At 39.2% G+C, this 25,354-nt stretch overlaps 1 protein-coding gene across 2 annotated transcripts in view; it reads left to right on the forward strand.

The window, feature by feature from the left end:
* The window catches only part of PID1 (phosphotyrosine interaction domain containing 1), a 240,415-nt gene that overhangs the window by 86,882 nt on the left and 128,179 nt on the right, over nucleotides 1–25,354 (forward strand). For both annotated transcript variants that reach the window (XM_068544297.1, XM_068544298.1), the window contains exon 2: nucleotides 13,453–13,599. In XM_068544297.1, the coding sequence (XP_068400398.1) occupies nucleotides 13,453–13,599 (147 nt within the window). The remainder of the gene's footprint in view (nucleotides 1–13,452; nucleotides 13,600–25,354) is intronic.

The raw sequence follows: 25,354 nt of genomic DNA on the forward strand, positions 1-25,354 counted from the left end.
TCCTGCTCTTTCCTTGTTTTCTTACATATGCTGCGTTGATAACATAGTTGACATTTGCTTGTGGGTTCCCTGGAGTAAGAAAGGAAATTCCATTCTTTTTTTTTTTTTATTAATTTATTTTATTTATTCGTTTTTTTTGGCTGCGTTGGGTCTTCGTTGCTGCGCATGGGCTTTCTCTAGTTGAGGTGAGCGGGGCTCCTCTTCTTGTGGTGCACGGATTTATTGCGGTGGCTTCTCTTGTTGTGGAGCACGGGCTCTAGGCAAGTGGGCTTCAGTAGTTGTGGTACGTGGGCTCAGTAGTTGTGGCTCACAGGCTCTAGAGCACAGGCTCAGTAGTTGTGGCACACGGGCTTAGTTGCTCCGCGGCATGTGGGATCTTCCTGGACCAGGGCTCGAACCCATGCCTCCTGCATTGGCAGGCCGATTCTTAACCACTGTGCTACCAGGGAAGCCCGGAAATTCCATTCTTAAACCATTTGGAGAATAGCAGAAAACCCCTCTTCAGATGTTTGGACCTTTTGGCTCTTACTCAAGAGGGAGTCGTTTTCCTCATTGAAATGGTTTGCCATCTCTGCCAGGACTGGGTGGAGATGAGCCTTTTCTGCTGTTGTAGTTTGGTGAGACTGGCCTGAGAGATGGCCTACATCTCCTACATGTTGGATCTTGAGGGGCTGCAGGCATGGAGCCCTCCCTTTCCAAGGGAATTTGTGTGATTTCTGTGAACCAAGTATGGCCATTAGTAATGGTTCCTTTGGCCGAGAGCTGTCAGCCTCCTACACGTGAGGCTGGATTGTTATCTGGTTGTGGACTTGGACCAGAGATCATTACCAAGGTGATTTTCAGAACGCAACAGTCTAGTTGATGGTAGTGAGCTCTGGTGTAGAGTCAAGAAATGGAAGGAAGTGAAGGAAGATGAGAACAGGGTGATTTGGGCGTGTGTGTAGTTTGATGGCTTTGTTTTTAAATCCCAATTATGTTGTTTTTCTTTACTCACTTAATCATTCGTTTATTCATTAAATATTTACTTCGTGACTGCTCTGTGTCAGGTGCTTTGTGAGGGACGAGGGTTACAAAGAAAAGACAACCTTGTAAACGGTACATTCAGGTGTTATAGGTGGTATGCACATACTCACTATTGTACAGGTATGGTTCAGGCATAAAGCAGACAGAGAGGTTAATTCTACCTGGGCTGAGAGGTGAGGAGTTTCAGAAAAGCCTTTATAGATGTGATCATAATTGAGAGGACAGTCAACAAAATATTAAAGTTGCTGTCTCCCTCAATGTGGATTAATTTTTGCTCTTTTTAAAAAACTCTCCTAAAGGTATCATGTATAGCAAATGAATTCTCGGTCCTCTGTAGATGACTCTGCAGCGTAGCGCTCTCCACTGACCCCTGATCAAAGCAAACTCTGGTCTTGCCAAAGCTCTGGCATGTCACCTTCCTGACCATTTGAAGCCTGGGCACAAAATTATTTTAAGTTTCCTTCCAACCTGCCAAGATAGTGTTCAATCCTGCATCAACCAAAACATTGTCCTATAGAGGAATTTTGTCTAGCAAAAATGAAGTGAAAATAAAACCAAATGCGTGTAGACATAAATGTCTGTGTGTTCAGAAAATTTATCTGCCAGGTCCTGAGGAGCAAGGTATTTACTGACACCATAGAGCCAAGCATTTCAAATGGGAATGTTTAGGTGCCCCTGGGGCCACACTCAGGGCCTGAATGAAGTCCCTTGGGGGAATGTGAGAAACAGTCTTCGGAATCTTACATAATCTTCACTTCTCTGGGCTTTGTTTTCTTCATCATTGAAATGAGGGAGTTGGTCTAGTTCATCTGGAAGGTGTAGCCTGTATTGCTGGCTAGTTCCTCCCACAGAGTTTCATGGCTTATGTTTCTACATTTATTTATGAGGGAGGATAGGACCAATATATCTCTAAGAAGAAGTATCTGAGAAGGGAGATAGGAAACTGACCACAATCAGATAGTAGTCAGCATTGGTGAAACCGTAAATATCTGAGATGGAAAGAAATAGGGTCTGGAGGAAAGGACCTTTGGAAATGATAGATAATGCTAATATGCACTTCACAACATTATATGTGTATCTCCCAAACACAAAGCATTCTTCAGTGCACTTAGTTTTTAACTGATTAAAAATATGAATTGACTTATGCCTTTGCCTAGGATGCATCACTTTCATCCTACCAACAAGAAAAAGTCAGCTAGTTTATAAAATCATAGCTTCTCTTGAATCCATCAAAGAGCCAGGGTCATAGTACATCCAACCAGCCTGCAATATACAGAAAATAAGGCCTCCAAAAAGCGACTATACATGAGTTATGGCTCACGTGTGGAAGAGGATGGGAGGAAGATGGCCTGCGATACAAGAAGGCAAGAAAAATTCAGCTAAAATTATTAACAATTTTCTAAAGGTCAGTTATGGGCTAGCACAAGAGTATAGAACCCAAGGTGGCTGTATACCCATGGGGGAGTCACACCGTCTTGCAGGCTTCTCTAAACTGACCGCCACTGGGGCTCAGGAGAGGGATTGAGAGGCAGGCTAGAGGCCAGAGCAAGGTTCCCTTGATGTGTGGTTATCAGGCACAAAGCCTCACCTCAGTCTTATCCCTAAGAAGCATAAGATTTCACAGCTAAGGTAGGATGGCAAATCCTACCTGAGGTGAAGGTATAGGTGAAGGAGTCAAGAAATGGTGGTTGAAGGTGAAGACCCATTGTAAACTGTGGAGAGGAAAAGAAAAGATCCTCTACATCTAGGGGAAAGGTGGGAAACCAGCCTGGATCCAGAACAGTAGAGGCCCCTTGCAGCAAAGTCAAGATCATTGAGAGCATGATTTCCAAGACTAAAGGACACAGGACATGCCCTAGAAAGCACCTAGTGTCAAGAAATTTCAGTCAACCTTTAGGGGCAGGGAAGAAGTGTCAAGAGAGACTCTCTCGCTCAGGTGTACAGAGGAGCCTGAAAGCTGAGGGTGGAGCAGCAATATTGAGACATTCTTCCCAGCAAACCAGACCCCACCCTGAAGACAAAGAAACGCTGGTGGAATTGAAGTCTGTACTACAGCAATAAAGCCCAAACCCAGACTATTTCCAGGCTAGACTGACTTGACACACTGCACTAATGCTCACTAAGCTGTAGAAGGAATGTGGTCCATTTCCAGTATAAATGCATTTACTACACACTCTACTGAAATGATGTCTAGAATTCAGTAAAAAATATAAGATGTACAAAAAATCAAGAGAAAAAACAATTTGTCTTCTCCATTGTGAGGAGACAAAGCTATTAGTAAAACCAGACTCAGTGGCGACTTGAGTATGGAGTGTAAAATAACTGTCATTAGTATATCAAAGGCTCTAGAGAAAAAAGTGGAGGGCATACATGAACATATGGGGAATTTCAGCAAAGAGAAACTGTAAGAAAGAATCAAATGAAACTGCTAGAGAAAACAAGAACAAAAAACAGCAACAACAGAATCACAGAGATGAAGACAGACTTTAATGAACTCATCAGTAGACTCGACACAACCAAAGGAAAAATAAGTGAACTTGAAGATAGGCCACTGTGTTGATTGTATTGATTTTCTGTGTCATATTTCATTGATTTCTCCTTTGTCTTTATTATTTGGTTTCTTTTACTCACTTTTGGGTTTCATTTATTTTTCCCTTTTTTTTTCTTAAGTTTGAAGCTGAGTTTATTGAATAGAGAACTTTCTTCTACATTTCTAATCTATTTCTAATATTTCTAATACTAGCATTTATGCTATAAAATTTCCGTTAAGTACCATTTTAGTGGCATCCTAGAATTTTTGATGTATTATGTTTTCATTTTCATTCAGTTCAAACTAATTTCTATTTTACCTCTTGATTTATTCTTTCATCCATGGGTTATTTAGAAGTGTGCTATTTAGTTTCCATATATTTGGAAAATTTACAGGTATTTTTCTGTTATTACTTTGTATAGCTTGAATCCTAAATTTACTTTTTTCGTGGCTCAGCATTTTGTCTGTCTTGGTAAATGTTTTATGTACACTTGAATTCTGTCTTTTGGTAAAGTGGTTTATAATTATCAGTCATGTTAGGTTGATTGATGGTGCTATTGAAATCTTCTATATCCTTACAGCTTTTCTGTCTACTCATTCTATCAATTTTGGAGAGAGCAGTATTGAAATTGCCAACCGTATTTGTGTTTTTTGTCTACTTACCCTTGTGGTCTATCATATTTATTTGCTTCTTCATATTTAGAGTGAATTTCTTATAGGCAGCGTAGAGTTGGGTTTTGTTTTTGATTTAATCTCACTATATCTTTCTTTTATTTGGGATATTTAGGCCATTTACATTTTATATAATTGTTGACACATTTAATTTTAAATCTGTTATCTTATTTGTTTTCTATTTGTCTTATCGTTGTTTTGGTTAACTTTTTCCTCTATTTCTGCCTTCTTTTTTTATTATTCCATTTTATCTTCTTTGTACTTATATATAACTCTTTGGTTTGTTATTTTAGACATTGCTTTATGGTTTATAGTATACACCTTTAACTTATTACAACCTACCTTCAAATGATATTAAACCACGTCATGTATACTGTTAGATCCTTACAATAGTATACTTCCGTTTTTACCTTTTCTGACCATTGTACTAGTGTGGCAATACATCTTACTTTTATATCTGGTAAAATCCCATACCACATTGTTATTATTTTTAGTAATTTTGAATAGTCAAAATTATCTGATAATTATTATAAATTATAGATAATTATTCATTATCTTTGAATGAATTTTAAATTATAAGAAAGAAACTTATTAGTCCATATAGTTACCCTCTTCTCTGCTCTTCATTCCCTTTTATAGATCTATATTTTCATCTTTTCTTTTGCCCAACTGACTTTCTTTAACATTTCTCATAGAAAAGGTCCACTGGCAATGAATTGTTTCAATTTTATTTTACCTTCATTCTATACTCAGAATTCTTGATGTGCTGTGCTGTAATTTTCTTCTATTTTTTCTGCTTGGGGCTTATTGAGATTCTTGTATTTGTGGGTTTATAATTTCCTCAAATTTAGAAAATTTCTAGCTGTTTCCTCATTTTTTCTCTTGTTTTTCCTTATTTCTCCTCTGGGACTCCAATTATACATATATCAGGATATTTGAAGTTGTCCCTTAGCTCCTTGATGCATTTTTTTTCTTCTTTTCTCTCTGTTTCATTTTGAATAGTTTCTATTGTTATGTCTCCAAGTTCACCAATTTTTTTTTCTGTAATGGCATCTGTTAGTAGCACCCACTGTGCTTTTCCCCTTTACCATTATAGTTTTTATCTTTAGAAGTTAAATTTGTATCTTTTTATATCTTCAGTATCTCTACTTACCTTTTGGAATATATGAAATACAGTTTTAATGTCTTTACCTGCTCATTATTACATCTGTGTCATTTTTGGTTGGTTTTTATTAATTGATTTGTCTCTATTATGGGTTCTATTTTCCTGCCTTTTTGCATGCCTGGTGATTTTTGATTGGATGTTAGACATTTTGAATTTTACCTTGTTGGTTGCTGGATATTTTTGTAATCCTACAAATATTTTTCAACAATTTTTGTGGAATTCAGGTAAATTACTCTGAAGTACTTTGATTATTTTGGATCATCTTTTAAAGATTTGCAGGTGGAATCAGAGTGGCGTTTAGTCTAGTGCTAATTATTTCCTACTACTGTGACTAGACATTGAGTACTCTACCCAGCGCCCTATGACTCATGAGTTTTTCCATTCATTGGTGGAAACAGACAATATTGCTGGTTCTGTGTGAGCACCAGCACGTTCATCTCTAGTTCCTTCCAATGGTTCTTTTCCTTTGGTTAGTTTCGTTTCATGTATACTCTGATTAGTACACAACTGAATATTTAAGGGGACACTCTGCAGATTTCCAGAGTTCTCTCTGTGTGCAGATATCTCCTTTTATTTGTCTCCCTGGGCTTTCATCTCTGTCACCTTAGCTCAGGGACTCTGCTGGGCCCTGTTTTTCTCCTCCCTTCATGGCAGCCTGCAAACTCGCTCAAGGTAGTAAGCCAGACAATTGTATAACTTATCTCATTTGTGTCACATCTTTCAGAGATCACTCTCCTTCATTGCCTGATATCCAGTGTCTCACAAACTGTTGCTTCATATTTTTTTTTTCTAGTTTATTTGGTTGTTTTAGGTGGCAGGATCTATTTGGTTCCTGTTACTCCATCTGGATTGAAAATGAAGTAAAAAATATTGATCTTTAGCAGTTTCATTGAATTCAGTGCAATAAGACACTCATACCACCAGGGGCATGTGGGAATAACTTAGAGAACAGATTTCTAAATGCTTATTCCTATCCCATACTTAGTATGTGGAATGACCAGACAATTGGCCCATTTTATTATTACTTCTCTCTATCATTCACTCACACTCTGTTAGTTGAATATTCATAATTTAAATATAGGTATGAGTTAATTCAGCTGTACTTGAATTTTTTTCATGAGTGGGTGGAATTTTTTTTCTATGCTCCTAGCATTTGTCATTTTCCATCAGGGGCTGCAAATTCAAATGCCTGTAAGGGTCAAGCAAGTATAGGAGTGAAGTTGTTAAGGCATAAATAGTCACTGGTCTTTATTTATTTTTTATTTTTGGTGGCGTTGGGTCTTCGTTGCTGCGTGTGGGCTATCTCTAGTTGTGGCGAGTGGGGGCTACTCTTCATTGCAGTGTGCAGGCTTCTCGTGGTGGCTTCTCTTGTTGTGGAGCATGGGCTCTAGGCATGCAGGCAGCACGCGGGCTTGGTAGTTGCGGCGCATGGGCTCAGTAGTTGCAGTGCGCAGGCTCTAGGGCTCGAGGGCTTCAATAGTTGTGGCTCGTGGGTTCTAGAGCGCAGGCTCAGTCGTTGTGGCGCACGGGCTTAGTTGCTCTGCGGCATGTGGGATCTTCCCGGACCAGGGATTGAACCCGTGTCCCCTGCATTGGCAGGCGGATTCTTAACCATTGAGCCACCAGGGTAGTCCCACTGGTCTTTAGTATAGAAGGGAAATCTGGCACTGGGGGAAGGAGGGACCATGGTGATTTGCAGAGGAAAACGCCTAAGTAAATAAGGGCGTTTGCAACAACCAGCTGGAGCTCATTGTTGCCCTGAGGGAATACAAGTTGCTTTTGTAGATATTCTGATCTTTCAAGAGAAGTAGAAATGCAAATTTTAATATGTATCTCAGTTTTTGAATATACTTCAAATTTTGATCATAAAGCAGTCTGTGAATCAAATAAAACTTATTTATAGGCTAAGTATGCCTTCAGGCTGTGAGCTTGCAACCTGTGTTCAACAATAAATTGTTTAACTGTTAACATATACAAAAATAGTTTAGAAAATTACAGAAACCACTGAAGCTAGGGATACAGCACATAGGTATTTTTTGTGTGTGCATGTGCATATGTATGTATTTCAGATCAGTAACAAAAAATAAATAAGTAGATACACACACACAAACACACATACACACACTCCCCTGAGTGAGTCTTTCACAAGCCTTGGGGGCTTTTTGCATACTCTGTGGGCGTGGAGTTATTTTTATGCTTCTCCCACATAATCTCTTGAGAGAATCTGTGATGTTCAAAAGAAATTCTTCCATAATTAAAACTGCATGAATAAATATGGGTGGGTGAACATGAGTATTTTCAGTTAGTTTAATAATAACTATCAGTTTAATAGATATAGACAGACTTTTAAATTTATGAATATCTGGATGTAGGCCTTTAAGCTGTAACTTTTTTGAATATGGCAGTTACTAGGATAATTTGCAGCAAGAAGCTTCATGCCAAATTGGTGTATGTCTTTCTTTTCTTGAAATACCAGATCAACACAAATTGCATTAAAAATTTAATTCTTGAAATAAAATAGTGCAATTTTGTATACGCCTACTAGATTTGGGGAGATTATCCAACCCTGCTTTACTTTTAAAAAGGACAAAAACTAACAAACAAAACCTTTGCACTAAAATGTGTTTAAATGAAAGTTGAATTTAAGTAAAATTTTCTTTTATTCACTCATGTAATTACTCCTAATCATCTAACAAATCATTTGCTGTTTATTTAACAAAATATTTTTCTCATTTGTATGGTTTTTTTTTTGGTAAAAGTGCTAGAATAAATATTTAAAAGCAGAAATCTGAGAATATACATTAAATATAAGCAAAAGATTATTAGATCTAATTTATTAAAGGACACAAAAGTCATCACACCTGTTTCTTTATTCATATGTGGGACCTGAATATACTTGTTTCTTTAAGAGACAAGTGGTATACAATGTAAGGAAACTACAACTGAGTTCCACTAATTCTTACAGAACCCTAAAGTAATAAAATAATTATGCGTAGAATGTCAAAGCCCTACTGATTTTTGTACACTTGTACAAATTAACATTTGTTTGGGGTACTGAGTTTTTTTCCATTAATTCCATTCACCCACTTGTTCCTTGTGGTTCTCTTGAGAACATTTGCAATATTTCTGAAGCTTGATTAGGGCATTACTGAATCAGTAATTTGCAAGTTAAAACTGACCATTTTAGTCAGCCTTCAAAATGCAAAGATGAGCCAGGGATTAAAACCTTTAATGCCTTCCCTCTAATTTCTGTGAAGACAGTGTTCCAGTTATCTTAGAAAAAGAGGAGGCAGGATTTGCCTTCCAAAGAAGTTTTGTATTTTGGATACAGAATCAATACAAAGGTGAGATACACTGGATTTGAATTGGTAAAATATGTAAATCCCTGCCTGCTAAACTGTCAGAGATTAATGTCTGAATAGGAGTAGGAAGCGCCAACTGTAAAATTATACAGGGCATGGCGATTACCCCATCTGCATAATGGGGCTTGATTTAGAGGCTCTATTTTAGGATCGCACATAAAGCACCAAATGTAGAAAGCAGAGCTTTGTTTAATTTGTCCTAGGCAGTGCCCTAATTTTCTACAACACTATTCACGTCCCTTCTTTAAGAATGAATAACACATTTTCTTTATGGAACCCTGTACATCCGTCATTTGGGGACTGTAGCTTTTCCAAGCTACTCTATTAGATTGCTCTTGTGTTGCCTTTTTATGATGCTACTGGATTATGTTATTTGAGGTTGCATTATCTTTATTGCACTTGTATGTCCATGCAAAGAACAAGTGATATTATTTTTGACTGGTCATAACAAGCATTTTAAAGTTGACAGATGAGAAAACTGAGGCCCAGGAAGTATAAGGCCATGCAGTTCTGACAGAGTTGGTTATAGCAAATGGGTCTTGGCTACTCAGCAAGAATTGGGTATTATCGCAGGTATAGTATTCGACTGTCTCTTGAGACTTGGGATTCATCTTATTTTGGCAGTAGCTCAGAGAGCTTTGTCTTAAATATTAATAACCTAGGAACTATAATACTTTCTTTGGATTATTATTTGGTGCTTGGTCATTAAGGCTCAGCCTATTCAAATAACTAAGTGCAAGATTCACTATTTTTTTTTAAAGATAATGTTGCTATTCATTTATGCAGATTAACATTTATGAGCTCCTTTTAAAATTTTTGTCTCCGTTTTATTTTTACAGATGATTTTTTATTAAAAAGTAATTTTGCATTGGTGAGACTGAATTTTGAGGATCATCCAACTCAAGCTCACTTAAGCATAAAAGGCACTGTATTGGTTCATTCTGTCAGTAAGTCTGTGGATAGATCTGAGTCAGATGCAGCTGGATCCAGGGGCTCAGCTTTGTCGTCTGTGACTTTCCATTTCTAAGCTCTCCTGTTGTCTCTGTGTGGTATTATCATTCACAGACGGACCTTGGCGGGAGAGAAGGTCAGCAGCAGCTCTGAACTCTTTACCCCCATTTAGCAAACCTACATATCAACCTCCCAGGTGATTCTGTTCAGCCAATCTTGAGTTTCATCTGAACCAATTCCTTTGGCCAGGTACCTGGGGGTACTCAGATGGTCAGCCTGTGTCCCGTATTCTTTCCCAATGTTAGCGGGTGGGGAATTATGAATGACAGCCCCATTTCACAAAGCAGCATATGGTAGTGGAGAAGTTTCCCTAAGGAAGGGGCAGAAGAGTGTTCTTATCAGAAGCAGCTTTAGCTATTACACTTCGACCACTGAAGGTTTACAAGACAGACTCAGAGTTACATAAAAATGTTAATTTTCTGTAAAAGTGTGTATTGTTGTAGACTCAATGATTCATCACATAACCTACATTTTATTTCCCTCTTTACTTTCATCCTTTCACAGTGGACAAAAAAGACAATGCCATTAAAGAAAAAAACACTTTTTTTCTTTAATGTTTTAAAGACATTAAAAAAAAAACATTTTCTCTATTTCACTTTCAAATATTGTCTTAGCCTTTTTCTTTAGCTCTTCTAAGGAACTTCTCATGTAGAATTGTAGTTGTCATTTGATTGAACAGTCTCTACTGATTGTGAGAAATCTTTCAAGCAGAGGTTCACATTTTATTTCTGTTCCAGCTGTGCCTCTCACAGTGCTGGCTGAGTGGGGGTGTTGAGTAAAGGTGGATGGTTGGATTGGTGAGTGATTACAGGGCAGCTGTCTACCTGGCTGGAGATGCCCAAACTCTGAAGAATTATGTAGTTGAGGTTACACAACACATTGTGTTGAAGTTGGAATTTGAACTCCCTTATTTTCCTATCCCTAATTTAGAGTTAAAGAAAAAAGCTTATTTCTTTTACTTAGCTCCCAGGCAAGGGGGCCTTATATGTGCCCATCTGTAACTTCCAGTCTCTCTGTGTGCCTAGTAATTGAACCATTTGGTTCTGACAGGAATTACAATGGGGACAGGAAGACAGTCTCAGAACTTCTGGGCAGTTTGATTGTCCAACCCGCATGAGGACAGGGCCACTTATAGTGCCATCTTCGGGACCTTCCTGTGTGGCACGAGTCAGGCTGAGTTGAGCTTCAATTTCATGTACCTCTCGTAGAGCGCCAGCAAAATGGCAGCCGAGGGAGAGTGTCCCCACTTGCTTATTACTTTGTCTTCTGAGCCCCTCTCCCTTTATCATCTTCATCCCATAGCTCCAGATAGTTGCTCACAGAGGCAAACCAACTTCAGCTGTCCCTCCCAGTGATCTCTGTTGCTGTTCCCAGACCACTTTGCAACCCTAAACCTGCACCCTCTTGGACTGGAATCAATTAAGAGCAAAGACAGAAACTTCCAGATTAACATGAAGACTTGCATTTATGCAATTAATATGAAGATTTCCTTACATTTAAAAAACTGCAAATCACTACTCCTTGGGAGACCTAAGTGCAAGTCTCTCTCTCATTTGAAAAATATCAGAGCTGGCAACTTTGTATTCTAAAAAGTGGCTTTATCAGTTAGGGTTAAGTCAGAAAGACAGAAGTACTAGGAGATACATATTAAGAGGTTTATTCAAGGAGTTGGTTTATGTGATTGTAGGGGCTGGCTAGGCAAGTTTGAAATCCTTAGGGCAGGCTGTCAGGAAGGGTGGGCTGGAACTCTGACATAGACTGAAATAGCTATTCACAGGTGGAATTTCTTCTTCAGGGAAGCCTCAGCTCACCTGTTAAGGCCTTTAAATTGATTTAATCAGGCCCACCCAGATTATCTAAAATAATCTCCCTTACTTCCATTCAACTGATTATGGACTTTAACCACATTCACAAAGTACCTTCATGGCAGTACCTAGATTAGTATTTGATTGAATATCTGAGCATGGTAGCCTAGCCAAGTTAACATGTAAAACTGATCATCAAAGTGGTCATTTGGAGTTCTAGTAGATTCTGTGTGGACTTGTGAAATGCAGGCCTTGTCCTGATACAGATTTCAAAACCTCTACTGCCTTCATATTGAATTGTATGGGAACTGTTTTTGGTGATTTATATTTAGGTGAATGTACTTGTGTATATATGTCATCATTCACTTCTTTCAGTACTGTGTTTGTTTCACAAACCATAGCAGGTCCAGAAGATCAAGTTGGATGAAGTAGTGAGCAGGTATACTTTATGAACCCTGGTTTACAGATCATTATTTTTACATTTGTGCTGTGTATTTTTCTTTCACTTTATTACCTGCATTACCTTCCACAAATACTCGTTGGACATCTGTGAGGTCTCAGGTGATGTTTTAGGTACTTGGGAGACGTCATTGATTCAAACAGCTTCTGTTTATATGGCACTTATATTCTAGTGGACAGTGAAAGACAATAAAATACACTTCATAGTGGTGATAAGTAGTGATAAGAATAATAAAGCAGGGGAAGGGACTAGACAGTAATGAGTATTTATGTGTACCAAACTTAGCTACATAATTTGTAGGGCCCAGTACAAAATGAAAATCAATGTCCTCCATTCAAAAAGTAGAAAAAAGTGCCATTAAAAGTACTGACAATAAAGCTTTTTCTTTTCTTCCATGAATCTCTCTCTGGAATCATGGTGGTTTTTCTTCCTTTTTTTTTTTTTTTTTTTAAATTTGCTGTTTAATCCTTTTCTAAGTTAAAAAAATTTTTTAAATTTTAGATTATTGACATGAATTTATCATTCATCATTTACTGGACCCAAGTAAATGGGAGGGTAATGGATGGAAAATGAGGTTAGAGCCACTTTGGGTCCCTGAATCATGCATGGGTTTGAAGGCCAAAGTAAGGACTTAGAATTTTTCAGTGAGAAGAGGGGAAGACTTGGGAGACTTTTGGCAGGAGGGTGACAGCCATGGTGGGATTTTAGAAAGATTCCCTTTGGCTGCTGTGTGGCAAGGTTGGAAATGGCAGGACTAGTTTGGAAGCTGCTATAATAGAGCAAACAATGATGGTGCCTGGATTGGGTATATAGATAGATAGTGGTGATTAAACATGGTTGGATTCTGGGCATATTTCAAAACTAGTGCCAACAGGAGTTGCATATAGAATGAATATTTACTTAGAGTCCTGGCCTGGGGCAGCAGTTAAAATGGTCCATTGAGAAACAGCGAATTTTCTAAACTTCTACAGCCAATGCATGGCAGAAGTAGAGAAGGCAGAAAACAGAAGTCCTGTGTGTGTGTGTTTTTCCTCAGCTCTTCTCCTTTCTCATTACCTCTAGAGTTTCCCCAAAGTATCTCCTGTAACGTCCCCTTCCCAACATCTTCACTTATTTTGCTGAATTCAGCATGGATTACATGTCTAGAATCTCATCTGTTCGTATCACTTTGGAAGAACCTCTCAGAGCAAGGTCCTGGTGACTCCACCACTGCCCCATGTTTTCATGGCTGTCTCTCACAGTTTCATTTTGGTGGTATCCTGACAGTTTTTTCCTTCTATTTCATTCGATACCTTTTGGCCTGCTCTAGTAAAACAGAATTCATAAAACAAAGATTTTGCTACTGGGTTTGCTGTACAGTTGCACCCTGTATAATTCCAAATGATTTAACTCTGTTTGACTTATTTTTTTTTTCTGCTTTCCAGCACTTTCAGACCATGCTGAAGTCTAAGTTGAATGTCCTCACACTGAAAAAGGAACCTCTGCCAGCAGTTATTTTCCATGAGCCTGAGGCCATTGAGCTGTGCACCACCACGCCCCTGATGAAGACCAGGACTCACGGTGGCTGCAAGGTATGAGGCACGCGGCCATCAGGGAACCTCCTGGTGGGACACACAAAAGGATGTATATACCCTTAAGGCTCTTGTTCAAAGTGATAACTTTTTTAGGAATGAAAATATCAAACGACTAACAGAATAAGCTCATTGAGTGACGGTAGTCTGAATCCATACCCTGCTTTATTTTTCTTGATGATATAGCACTCTTCATCATTTTGGGGTTCACATAAAGACATAAGTTTGGTATGTGTGAATGAAATAGTAATCTCGCCATATTTTCTTTTTTTTTTTAACATCTTTATTGGAGTATAATTGCTTTACAATGTTGTGTTAGTTTCTGCTGTATAAAAAAGTGAATCAGCTATATGTATACATATATATCCACATCCCCTCCCTCTTGCATCTCCCTCCCACCCTCCCTATCCCACCCCTCTAGGTGGTCACAAAGCACCAAACTGATCTCCCCATAGGATGCAGCTGCTTCCCACTAGCTATCTATTTTACATTTGGTAGTGTATATATGTCCATGCCACTCTCCCACTTCATCCCAGCTTACCCTTTCCTCTCCCCATGTACTCAAATTCTTTCTCTACGTCTGCGTCTTTATTCCAGAACCATTATTTTTTTTAGATTCCATATATATATGTGTTTGCATACGGTATTTGTTTTTCTCTTTCTGACTTAATTCACTCTGTATGACAGTACCTAGGTCCATCCACCTCACTACAAATAACTCCATTTCATTTCTTTTTATGGCTGAGTAATATTCCATTGTATATATGTGCCACATCTTCTTTATCCATTCATCTGTTGATGGACACTTAGGTTGCTTCCATGTTCTGGCTATTGTAAATAGTGCTGCAGTGAACATTGTGGTACATGACTCTTTTTGAATTATGGTTTTCTCAGGGTATATGTCCAGTAGTGGGATTGCTGGGTCATATGGTAGTTTTATTTTTAGTTTTTCAAGGAACCTCCATACTGTACTCCATAGTGGCTGTATCAATTTACATTCCCACCAACAGTGCAAGAGGGTTCCCTTTTCTCCACATCCTCTCCAGCATTTATTGTTTGTAGATTTTTTGATGATGGCCATTCTGACTGGTGTGAGGTGATACTGCATTGTAGTTTTGATTTGCATTTCTCTAATGATTAGTGATGTTGAGCATCCTTTCATATGTTTGTTGGCCATCTGTATATCTTCTTTGGAGAAATGTCTATTTAGATCTTCTGCCCATTTTTGGATTGAGCTGTTTGTGTTTTAGATATTGAGCTGCATGAGCTGCTTGTATATTTTGGAGATTAATCCTTTGTCAGTTGCTTCATTTGCAAATATATTCTCCCATTCTGAGGGTTGTCTTTTCGTCTTGTTTATGGTTTTCTTTGCTGTGCAAAAGCATTTAAGTTTCATTTGGTCCCATTTGTATATTTTTGTTTTTATTTCCATTTTTCTAGGAGGTGGGTCAAAAAAGATCTTGCTGTGATTTATGTCAAAGACTGTTCTTCCTGTGTTTTCCTCTGAGAGTTTTATAGTGTCTGGCCTTACATTTAGGTCTTCAATCCATTTTGAGTTTATTTTTGTGTATGGTGTTAGGGAGTGTTCTAATTTCATTCTTTTACATGTAGCTGTCCAGTTTTCCTAGCACCACTTATTGAAAAGGCTGTCTTTTCTCAACTGTATATTCTTGCCTCCTTCATCAAATATAAGGTGACCATATGTGCATGGGTTTATCTCTGGGCTTTCTATCCTGTTCCATTGATCTATATTTCTGTTTTTGTGTCAGTACCATACTGTCTTGATTACTGTAGCTTTGTAGTATAGTCTGAAGTCAGGGAGCCTGATTCCTCCAGCTCCGTTTTTCTTTCTCAAGATTGCTTTGACTATCCGGGGTCTTTTGTAGTTCCAAACATATTGTGACATCTTTTGTTCTAATTCTTAGAAAAATGCCATTGGTAGTTTGACAAGGATTGCATTGAACCTGTAGATTGCTTTGGGTAGTATAGTTATTTTCACATTGTTGATTCTTCCAATCCAAGAACATGGTATGTCTCTCCATCTGTTTGTATCATCTTTAATTTCTTTCATCAGTGTCTTATTGTTTTCTGCATACAGGTCTTTTGTCTCCTTAGGTAGGTTTATTCCTAGGTATTTTATTTTTTTGTTAGGAATATTTCCTTAATTTCTCTTTCAGATTTTTCATCATTAATGTATAGGAATGCAGGAGATTTCTGTGCATTAATTTTGTACCCTGCTACTTTACCAAATTTATTGATTAGCTCTAGTAGTTTTCTGGTAGCATGTTTAGGATTCTCTATGTATAGTATCATGTCATCTGCAACCAGTGACAGCTTTACTTCTTCTTTTCCAATTTGGATTCCTTTTATTTCTTTTTCTTCTCTGATTGCTGTGGCTAAAACTTCCAAAACTATGTTGAATAATAGTGGTGAGAGTGGGCACCCTTGTCTTGTTCCTGATTTTAGTGGAAATGGTTTCAATTTTTCACCATTGAGAACGATGTTGGCTGTGGTTTGGCATATATGGCCTTTATTACGTTGAGGTAAGTTCCCTTTATGCCTACTTTCTGGAGAGTTTTTATGATAAATGGGTGTTGAATTTTGTTGAAAGCTTTTTCTGCATGTATTGAGATTATCATATGGCTTTTAGCCTTCAGTTTTTTAACATGGTTTATCACATTGATTGATTTGCATATATTGAAGAATCCTTGCATTCCTGGGATAAACCCCACTTGATCATGGTGTATGATCCTTTTCATGTGCTGTTGGGTTCTGTTTGCTAGTATTTTGTTGAGGATTTTTCCATCTATGTTCATCAGTGTTATTGGTCTGTAGTTTTCTTTTTGTGTGACATCTTTGTCTGGTTTTGTTATCAGGGTGATGGTGGTCTCGTAGAATGAGTTTGGGAGTGTTCCTCTGTCTGTTATATTTTGGAAGAGTTTGAGAAGGATAGGTGTTAGCTCTTCTCTAAATGTTTCATAGAATTTGTCCGTGAAGCCATCTGGTCCTGGGCTTTTGTTTGTTGGAAGATTTTTAATCCCAGTCTCAATTTCAGTGCTTGTGATTGGTCTGTTTTTATTTTCTGTTTCTTCCTGGTTCAGTCTCAGAAGTTTGTGCTTTTCTATGAATTTGTCCATTTCTTCCAGGTTGTCCATTTTATTGGCATAGAGTTGCTTGTAGTAATCTCTCATGATTCTTTGTATTTCTGCAGTGTCAGTTGTTACTTCTCCTTTTTTATTTCTAATTCTGTTGATTTGAGTCTTTTCCCTTTTTTCTTGATGAGTCTGGCTAATGGTTTATCAATTTTGTTTATCTTCTCAAAGAACCAGCTTTTGGTTTTATTGATGTTTACTATTGTGTCCTTCATTTCCTTTTCATTTCTTTCTGATCTGAGTTTTATGATTTCTTTGCCTCTGCTAACTTTGGTTTTTTTTTTTGTTCTTCTTTCTCTAATTGCTTTAGGTGTAAGATTAGGTTGTTTATTTGAGATTTTTCTGGTTTCTTGAGGTAGGATTGTACTGCTATAAACTTCCCTTTTAGAACTGCTTTTGCTGCATCCCATAGGTTTTGGGTCATCGTGTTTTCATTGTCATTTTTTTTAAGCATCTTCTGATTTCCTCTTTGATTTCTTCAGTGATCTCTTTGTTATTTAGTAGTATATTGTTTAGCCTCCATGTGTTTGTATTTTTTACAGTTTTTTTTCCTGTAATTGATATCTGGTCTTATAGCGTTTTGGTCAGAAAAAATACTTGATACAATTTCAATTTTCTTAAATTTACCAAGGCTTGATTTGTGACCCAAGGTGTGATCTATCCTGGAGAATGTTCCATGAGCACTTGAGAAGAAAGTGTATTCTGTTATTTTTGGATGGAATGTCCTATAAATATCAATTAAGTTCATCTTGTTTAATGTGTCATTTGACGCTTGTGTTTCCTTATTTGTTTTCATTTTGTATGATATATCCATTGGTGAAAGTGGGGTGTTAAAGTCCCCTACGATATTGTGTTACTGTTGATTTCTCCTTTTTTGGCTGTTAGCATTTGCCTTATGTATTGAGGTGCTCCTTTGTTGGGTGCATAAATATTTAGAATTCTTCTTCTTGGATTGATCCCTTGAACACTATGTAGTGTGCTTCTTTGTCTCTTGTAATAGTCTTTATTTTAAAGTCTATTTTGTCTGATATTAGAGTTGCTACTCCAGCTTTCTTTTGATTTCCATTTGCATGGAATATCTTTTTCCATCCCCTCACTTTCAGTCCGTATGTGTCCCTAGGTGTGAAGTGGCTGTCTTGTATACAGCATATATATGGGTCTTGTTTTTGTATCCATTCAGCCAGTCTGTGTCTTTTGGTTGGAGCATTTAATCCATTTACATTTAAGGTAATTATCGATATGTATGTTCCTATTACCATTTTCTTAATTGTTTGGGGTTTGTTATTGTAGTCTTGTCCTTCTCTTGTGTTTCCTGCCTAGAGAAGTTCCTTTAGCATTTCTGTAAAGCTGGTTTGGTGGTGCTGAATTGTCTTAGGTTTTCTTGTCCGTAAATGTTTTAATTTCTCCATCGAATCTGAATGAGATCCTTGCTGGATATAGTAATCTTGACTGTAGGTTTTTCCCTTTCATCACTTTATATATGTCCTGCCACTCCCTTCTGGCTTGCAGAGTTTCTGCTGAAAGATCAGCTGTTAACTTTATGGGGATTCCTTTGTATATTATTTGTTGCTTTTCTCTTGCTGCTTTTAATATTTTTTCTTTGTATTTAATTTTTGATAGTTTGATTAATATGTGTCTTGGCATATGTCTTCTTGGATTTATCCTGTATGGGACTCTGTGCTTCCTGGACTTGACTGACTGTTTCCTTTCCCATATTAGGGAAGTTTTCAACTATAATCTCTTCAAATATTTTCTCAGACCCTTTCTTTTTCTCTTCTTCTTCTGCGACCCCTAGAATTCGAATGTTGGTGCGTTTAATGTTGTTCCAGAGGTCTCTGAGACTGTCCTCAATTCTTTTCGTGTTTTTTTCTTTATTCTGCTCTATGGTAGTTATTTCCACTATTTTATCTTCCAGGTCACTTATCTGTTCTTCTGCCTCAGTTATTCTGCTATTGATTCCTTCTAGAGAATTTTTAATTTCATTTATTGTGTTGTTCATCATTGTTTGTTTGCTCTTTAGTTCTTCTAGGTCCTTGTTAAATGTTTCTTGTATTTTCTCCATTCTTTTTCCAAGATTTTGGATCATCTTTACTATCATTACTCTGAATTATCTTTCTTGTTTCCTCTTCATTTGTTTGGTCTGGTGGGTTTTTACTTTGCTTCTTCATCTGCTGCGTATTTATCTGTCTTTTCATTTTGCTTAACTTACTGTGTTTGGGGTCTCCTTTTTGTAGGCTGCAGGTTCGTAGTTCCCGTTGTTTTTGGTGTCTGCCCCCAGTGGGTATGGTTGGTTCATTGGGTTGTGTAGGCTTCCTGGTGGAGAGAAACGGAGCCTGTGTTCTGGTGGATGAGGCTGGATCTTGTTTTTCTGGTGGGCAGGGCCGCATCCTGTGGTGTGTTTTCGGGTGTCTGTGAACTTATTATGATTGTAGGCAGCCTCTCTGCTAATGGGTGGGATTGTGTTCCTGTCTTGCTAGTTGTTTGGTATGGGGTATCCAGCACTGGAGCTTGCTCTCGTTGAGTGGAGCTGGGTCGTAGCATTGAGACGGAGATCTCTGGGAGAGCTCTTGCCAATTGATATTACATGTGGCTGGGAGGTCTCTGGTGGTCCAGTGTCCTGAACTCGGCTCTCCCACCTCAGAGGCTCAGGCCTGACATCAGGCCAGAGCACCAGGTCCTTGTCAGCCACATGGCTCAGAAAAAAAGGGAGAAAAAAAGAAAGAAAAAAAATAATTAAAAATAATAAATAAATTAAATAAAATAGAATAAAATAAAATAATTAAATTGAAAAATAATAAAATAATTAAAATAAAAAAATAAGAAAGTAATTCAAAAAGAAAAAGAAGAGAGCAACCAAACCAATAAACAAATCTACCAATGATAACAAGCGCTAAAATCTATACTAAGATAAGCATAAAAATCAGAAACAAGTCAGTCACCGACAGGAATCCCCAAGTCTGCAGTTGCTCCCAAAGTCCACTGCCTCAATTTTGGATCGATTTGTTGTCTATTCAGGTATTCCACAGATGCAGGGTACCTCAAGTTGACTCTGGGGATTTAATCCCTGCTCCTTGATGCCGCATGGAGAAATTTCCCTTTCTCTTCTTTGTTCGCACAGCTCCTGGGGTTCAGCTTTGGTTTTCGCCCCTCCTCTTTTGGGAGGTCTGAGGTCTTCTGCCAGCGTTCAGTAGGTGTTCTGTGGGAGTTGTTCCGCATGTAGATGTATTTTTGATGTATTTGTGGGGAGGGAGGTGATCTCTACATCTTACTCCTCCACCGTCTTGAAGGTCTGTTTTATCTGACGGTCCAGCAGGTCCATGTTAACTGCCAGCAACGTGCTCCTGTGTGTATCCCACATAGTCTGTGTTAAGAAGAGCCTTACTGGAAGAAATTCAGCATAGTGATGAAGAACACAGGCTCTGGGATCAAATCCTGACTCAGCCAATTGTACTTTGTGTCACCTTGGACAGACAACTCACTCCCTTGGCTTCCGTTTTCTCATCTCCCTGCGTGCATCCTTTTTTCGACCCCTGTGATGCCCCAGGGTCTTCAGACCCCTGATCAGCAGCCTTCTGAGTAGCTGTCTGGCCTCCTGCTCCCTGAAGAGCTTCACCACAAAAATAGCTCACTGCTCTCAACTCTTACCATATTTTCTGTATTCCTATGGAACTTTGCGCCTGACAAGAAAAGTCCTGTCCTTAATGATAATTCCTCCCTTTGTATTTGCAGTCTGAATAAAACATATCTTAAAGCTCAAAAAACAAAACCAGTTTCTCAATGGTTGTACTTCCAAATCCTTTGGGAGTAATTTTTACATTTTTGTTTTGCTTCAGCTCTCAAAATTTATGCCAATATCCATGCCTCAGAATCCATTTAAAAAACGTTTCTCATTTATGTAAACCATAATGCTGACATGGAAAGAAAACTAGAAATGTAATGCATAATTTTGGTAAGCTTTTGGCTTCTTTCTCACACAGTATTCTTTTTTGCATGTGTTGATGAATATAGTCATCGGTTTAGAGGTAACAAAGAAAATACGTCTTATGCGTATTTTGTCATCAGAAATTTGTTTTGAGTAGTGAAATTAAGTTAACGGGCAGGAAAATGCATGTTTGCTTGTGGATTTCTTTTATAACCTGTAGGTATGCTCCTTTCCTTATTGCTTTCCAGGTTAAGGAAGCAAAGATCCATTGATCTTTCCTGCTGCAGTGTTCCGTCCCCTCCCCAGTTCTTGCATAGCTGTCGTCCGATTGGAGCCTGCAGCAATCTTGAGTGTGTGTACAAAACCTCACACACGTCCATTCATCCCACAAATACTCTGGGTGCTCAGTGTCTGCCTGGCACAGGAGGCACTGAGAGCAAGACCCCACCCAGCATCTTTATGGGGCTTAACTGGTAGTTGAAGGAGGAGGGAGGAATAAGCACAGATGAACAAACATTGGCTGGTGAGAAAGCCAGTGTGTGAAGAACTTGGAGAAGAATCTGTCAGACAGAAGGAGCAGGAGGGCTAATTCCCAGAGGTGGAAATGGTGTTGTGCATTTTAGACGGAAAACAATGGGTCAGTGAACCTGGGAAGGTGAGGAAGTTGTGGTTTGTAGTGGAGTCTGGCGTGCGTCCTGCTGTAGGGAGCCTTGATGTCATGGCAAGGAGTTTAGATTTTGTTCTAAGTACTATGGAGAAGTATCAGAGGGATTTAGACAAGTGAGTTATATGACTCCATTTGAAAAAGTGTTTTTAAATGGTAATTCTGCTAAGGTGAACTTCCAGCTTCCAGAAAGCAGTGGCCAGTGGCTCTGCTTCAGTAGGAGAGAGTGGACCCACAGAATTGCCTTCAGTCCCATTGTATGCAATGCTTTTGGTGAACTGGTGATATAAAGGAATTATAAAACTACTCATTAAATTTGAAAGTGATAAGAAATCAAATTGGGTTATATTTCCTTTAGGGATTTCCTAAAGTCATTTTGAATTCTGTTCCTGTTGGGAAAAATGGTCCCCCAAAAGCAAGATGAAGTCAATTAGAGACCGGTATAAGGAGAAGTTTGATAAAGTCTACAGAGCATGTTTAAATGTGAGGGAAAATGCAATTACAAAATAAAAAGACCTAGCAATGCAATCCAGATACAAAAGAGGTGTGTGTGTGTGTGTGTGTGTGTGTGTGTGTGTGTGTGTGTGTGTGTGTGAGAGAGAGAGAGAGAGAAATATTTGCTAGGAGAATAAAAGCTATAATATTTCTGACAAGGAATATAGGGTTCAAGATGCACGGAGTAATTTTTTTCTGTGTACTGCTTTAGGTCATGTTTATTTATTTTACTTCTAGAGGGATGCTGAAAAAGAAATAGAAGGAATTCAGAAGAGCATGCCAAAGAGAGTGAGGGTTGCCCTGGCATCAGTCTGTGGGGCTACTTAGACAAAGGGAGGTCAGCAATGATTTCAGCTGGATACAGGGAAGAACTTCTGTGTTCAACGTGAAAACCACTTCCACCGGGCTATAAAAAATTTATAACCTCTTCAGCCCTAGAAATCTTGAAGAGGAGATTCCAGGTGTAGATAATCATAATCCTGGAATCAGGGATCTGGGCCAACACTTCTTGAGGTACTTTCCAGCTTTTTGATTCTGTTTCAAGGAAGAAAACCTCTAATGTATCATTCTTCAAATTGCGTACAATAATCCACTTTACATATTTAAATTTTAATTGCAAACATCCTGGAGTTACAGCCTTTCATTCTCAGGGACAATGTCACCTTTGTGTTCAGAGTCATATTCTTTGGTTTCAAAACAACAAAACAAAGGTAGATTTTTGAGCCTTGAAATTTCTGTTTAAAAATCTTCAGGCCTCCGCCATTTTTTTTTTTTTTTTTCCAGATCATCCCCAGGAACAAAGTGCAGTGTTTCCTCTCTGATTCTTGCGAGTAATTTAGCTCACAAAATGCCAGCTGCAGAAGGATCTCCCTCCTGGCTCAGGCCTGCCAGGAATAATGAGCACAATGTAGCCGGGGCCCAGCTGCAGAGCCAGCATTGGGACCCTTCGTCTCCACACAGTGGCGGTTCTTTTTGCCTTACAGCTCTCAAGTTGTGCTGCATAACTTTAGGTTTGGGGAGGGACAGAGGCGAGGGGAAGCAAAGGAAAGGGGAGTTGAAAATGGATTATGGTTGGCGAGGTCGAGGCCCTGGCAGTTCTCAGATTTCCCGTTTCCCTCTGATCTGTATTCTCCGTGGGTTCTGGTGGGATGGCCCCGCCAGGCTATTCATGTTGCAGGCAGCTGGGTCTTTGTGCATTCTCCTCTACTGCTGCCACTTTTTTTTTTTTTTTTTTTTGGAGTGGAGTTATTTAACTGTACAATCCACCGCATACCATTAGGACGCTTGTTGGAGCTGTTCAGAGTATCAGAGGCTGTGTCAGATTTTGCAGCGGAGACGATGGCTTATCTTGCCCGTCTTCCCCTGCCTAACATGATGGAATCCTAAGGTGGCTTTGGCTTGTTAGCAAACATTTAGTTAATTAATAGTCATTGAAAACCTACTAACCTACTGTGTACATAGAATTGCAGTGAAAGGAATCAAAGTAGGTGTTGTGAGTGAGTAAAGCAATTTATAGTCAAGTAGGAGGCATGAGGTGAGTGCCCAGATAAATTGAGAGTGCTTCCGATACTCGTATGTGTAACAGAAACCCCTGGAGGGCAGATTTCTGGACCTTCTTTCCAAAGATTTTGGTTCAGGCACTCAGCTTACTGGTGGGAACAAGAGCCTGCACTTTAGATTTCATGTGTAATTTACATGAAAGTGGCGCCTGGATGTGCTTTGAGGTTGAGGACCTGAACCAGAGAGGAGGGTGTGGACAGAGCAACATAAGTGACGTAAATGGAGACACGGTAGGGAAGTGAGAGATGTGGGGAAATGGTGTGTGTGGTCAGCTGGCACTGCGGGGGTTAGACTGGGTTTGCCACACAGCTGACCAGGAGGTTGACATCTAAGCAAAGGTTGGGCTCTGTCCTTTTCGCGTCAGATGTGCACCCTTCAGACAGCATGGTGTGTGGTGTCGTGTCCTACAGGAAGTGCTTGTTCTCTTTTGGATTGACTCACTTCCGGGCCTACTCACCAAAGGCCTCAAAGCCTTCATGAAATGGTGATCTGATGATGACAAAAATCATAATAAAATACTAATACTACAGAAATAGATGCTAGTAAAAAGCTAATGTTTATTAGTACAATAAGTAAGCATTCACCTATGTACTTTTCATGGTACTGAGCCATTTAATCCTCAGGACGACTCAGCAGATCAAGTGCCATCTGTAGCCCCATTTCACAGATGAGCTAGTTGAGGCACAGGGAGGCTCAACCTGTCCCAGGGTCCCCAGTGCGTCACTGGCAGAGCCTGGATTTGAATTTCATCACTCTGGCTCCACAGCCTGTGCTCATTCCCACTAGAGTCCACTGCTTCTCAGTGACCAGAGACAGCTCTTAAAACTGGTTGGCTGTTTGTGTCATGTGCATTTAAGCAAGTTTCTCTTCTGCAGGTTTCAGTTTCTGCCTCTTTCATAGGCCTTAACCTGGGTCATTATATCTCAGGCATCCTCTTACCTAAAAGTCCAAGAGTCAAGGATTTACCTTGTTTAATTGAATTGGAATCTTCTCTTTGCTTCTGAAAACCAGAAGGATGAGGAGAGTGTACTAACAGCATCATAATTTCATCCCAGATAAACTGCTTGGATTCTCAAATTTGGTTTTCTTTAAGAAAGAAAGGACAGCCTACAATGAGAAGTCATATGCCTTGTAACAAATATATATGGAACAAACCATGAAATGTCCAATGAGTTCCTGTGCAGCCATGTGGACCCTGTACAACATCCATTCCACAGAGATGGTCCCCAGCTACATGGTGCTTACAGTTTTAAAGCAAAATAGCAGCAATGCCGTAACAAATAAACTGACACATAACCGGAGGTTTGGGACATCTTACAACATTTATGTTTTATTTAAAACTTTTTATAAAGTTTGTGATTAGTCGTCATTTCTAAGAAGGGAAATAACATGGAAGAGAAATACCAAGGGAAGATGTGTGGGGAAAGAGATAAGAAGGAAAAGCAGGAAAATTAGAAGTTATTTACACAGGGCTCCTGTTTGGGTCTCGGTCTGTCTGCCTTTACTCTGGATTTACCTGGTTGTCTTCCTCTACACCCTCTCAGCATCGCTGGGCCGAGCCAGGGTCCTCAGCTAGGTCTTGAGGGATGGTCTCCAGAGGGGATGCTTCTTTTGGCCACCAGGCAGGCTTTGGGAGTTGCTGGTGAATAGGGCTAGTTAAGCATGTGATGTTTCTTTCCAATCCCCTCCCTTTCCGTTCCCTTATTGTTTATGCTGAGGGTGCCTTTGCCTTCATTCTGCCGCTTGGTAGCTGTCCAGCTGCCCCGTCCCTTCACCCTTCCCTGTGGGCCCCACCAGCATCTCACCTGGACCTGCTCGCCACGTGATGCTCCGATTCCCAAATCTCACCTCCTCCTGAGTGAGGCACTCGGCCCGGCATCTAAGGCCCTTGCTGTCTTCTTCCCAATTGTGCGGGCAGAAACCATCAAACACACCAGTCTCTAAGAAGGAGTTAATGATTCG

This window comes from Eschrichtius robustus, chromosome 5, assembly GCF_028021215.1.
Source record: "Eschrichtius robustus isolate mEscRob2 chromosome 5, mEscRob2.pri, whole genome shotgun sequence".
Taxonomy (NCBI): Eukaryota; Metazoa; Chordata; class Mammalia; order Artiodactyla; family Eschrichtiidae; genus Eschrichtius; species Eschrichtius robustus.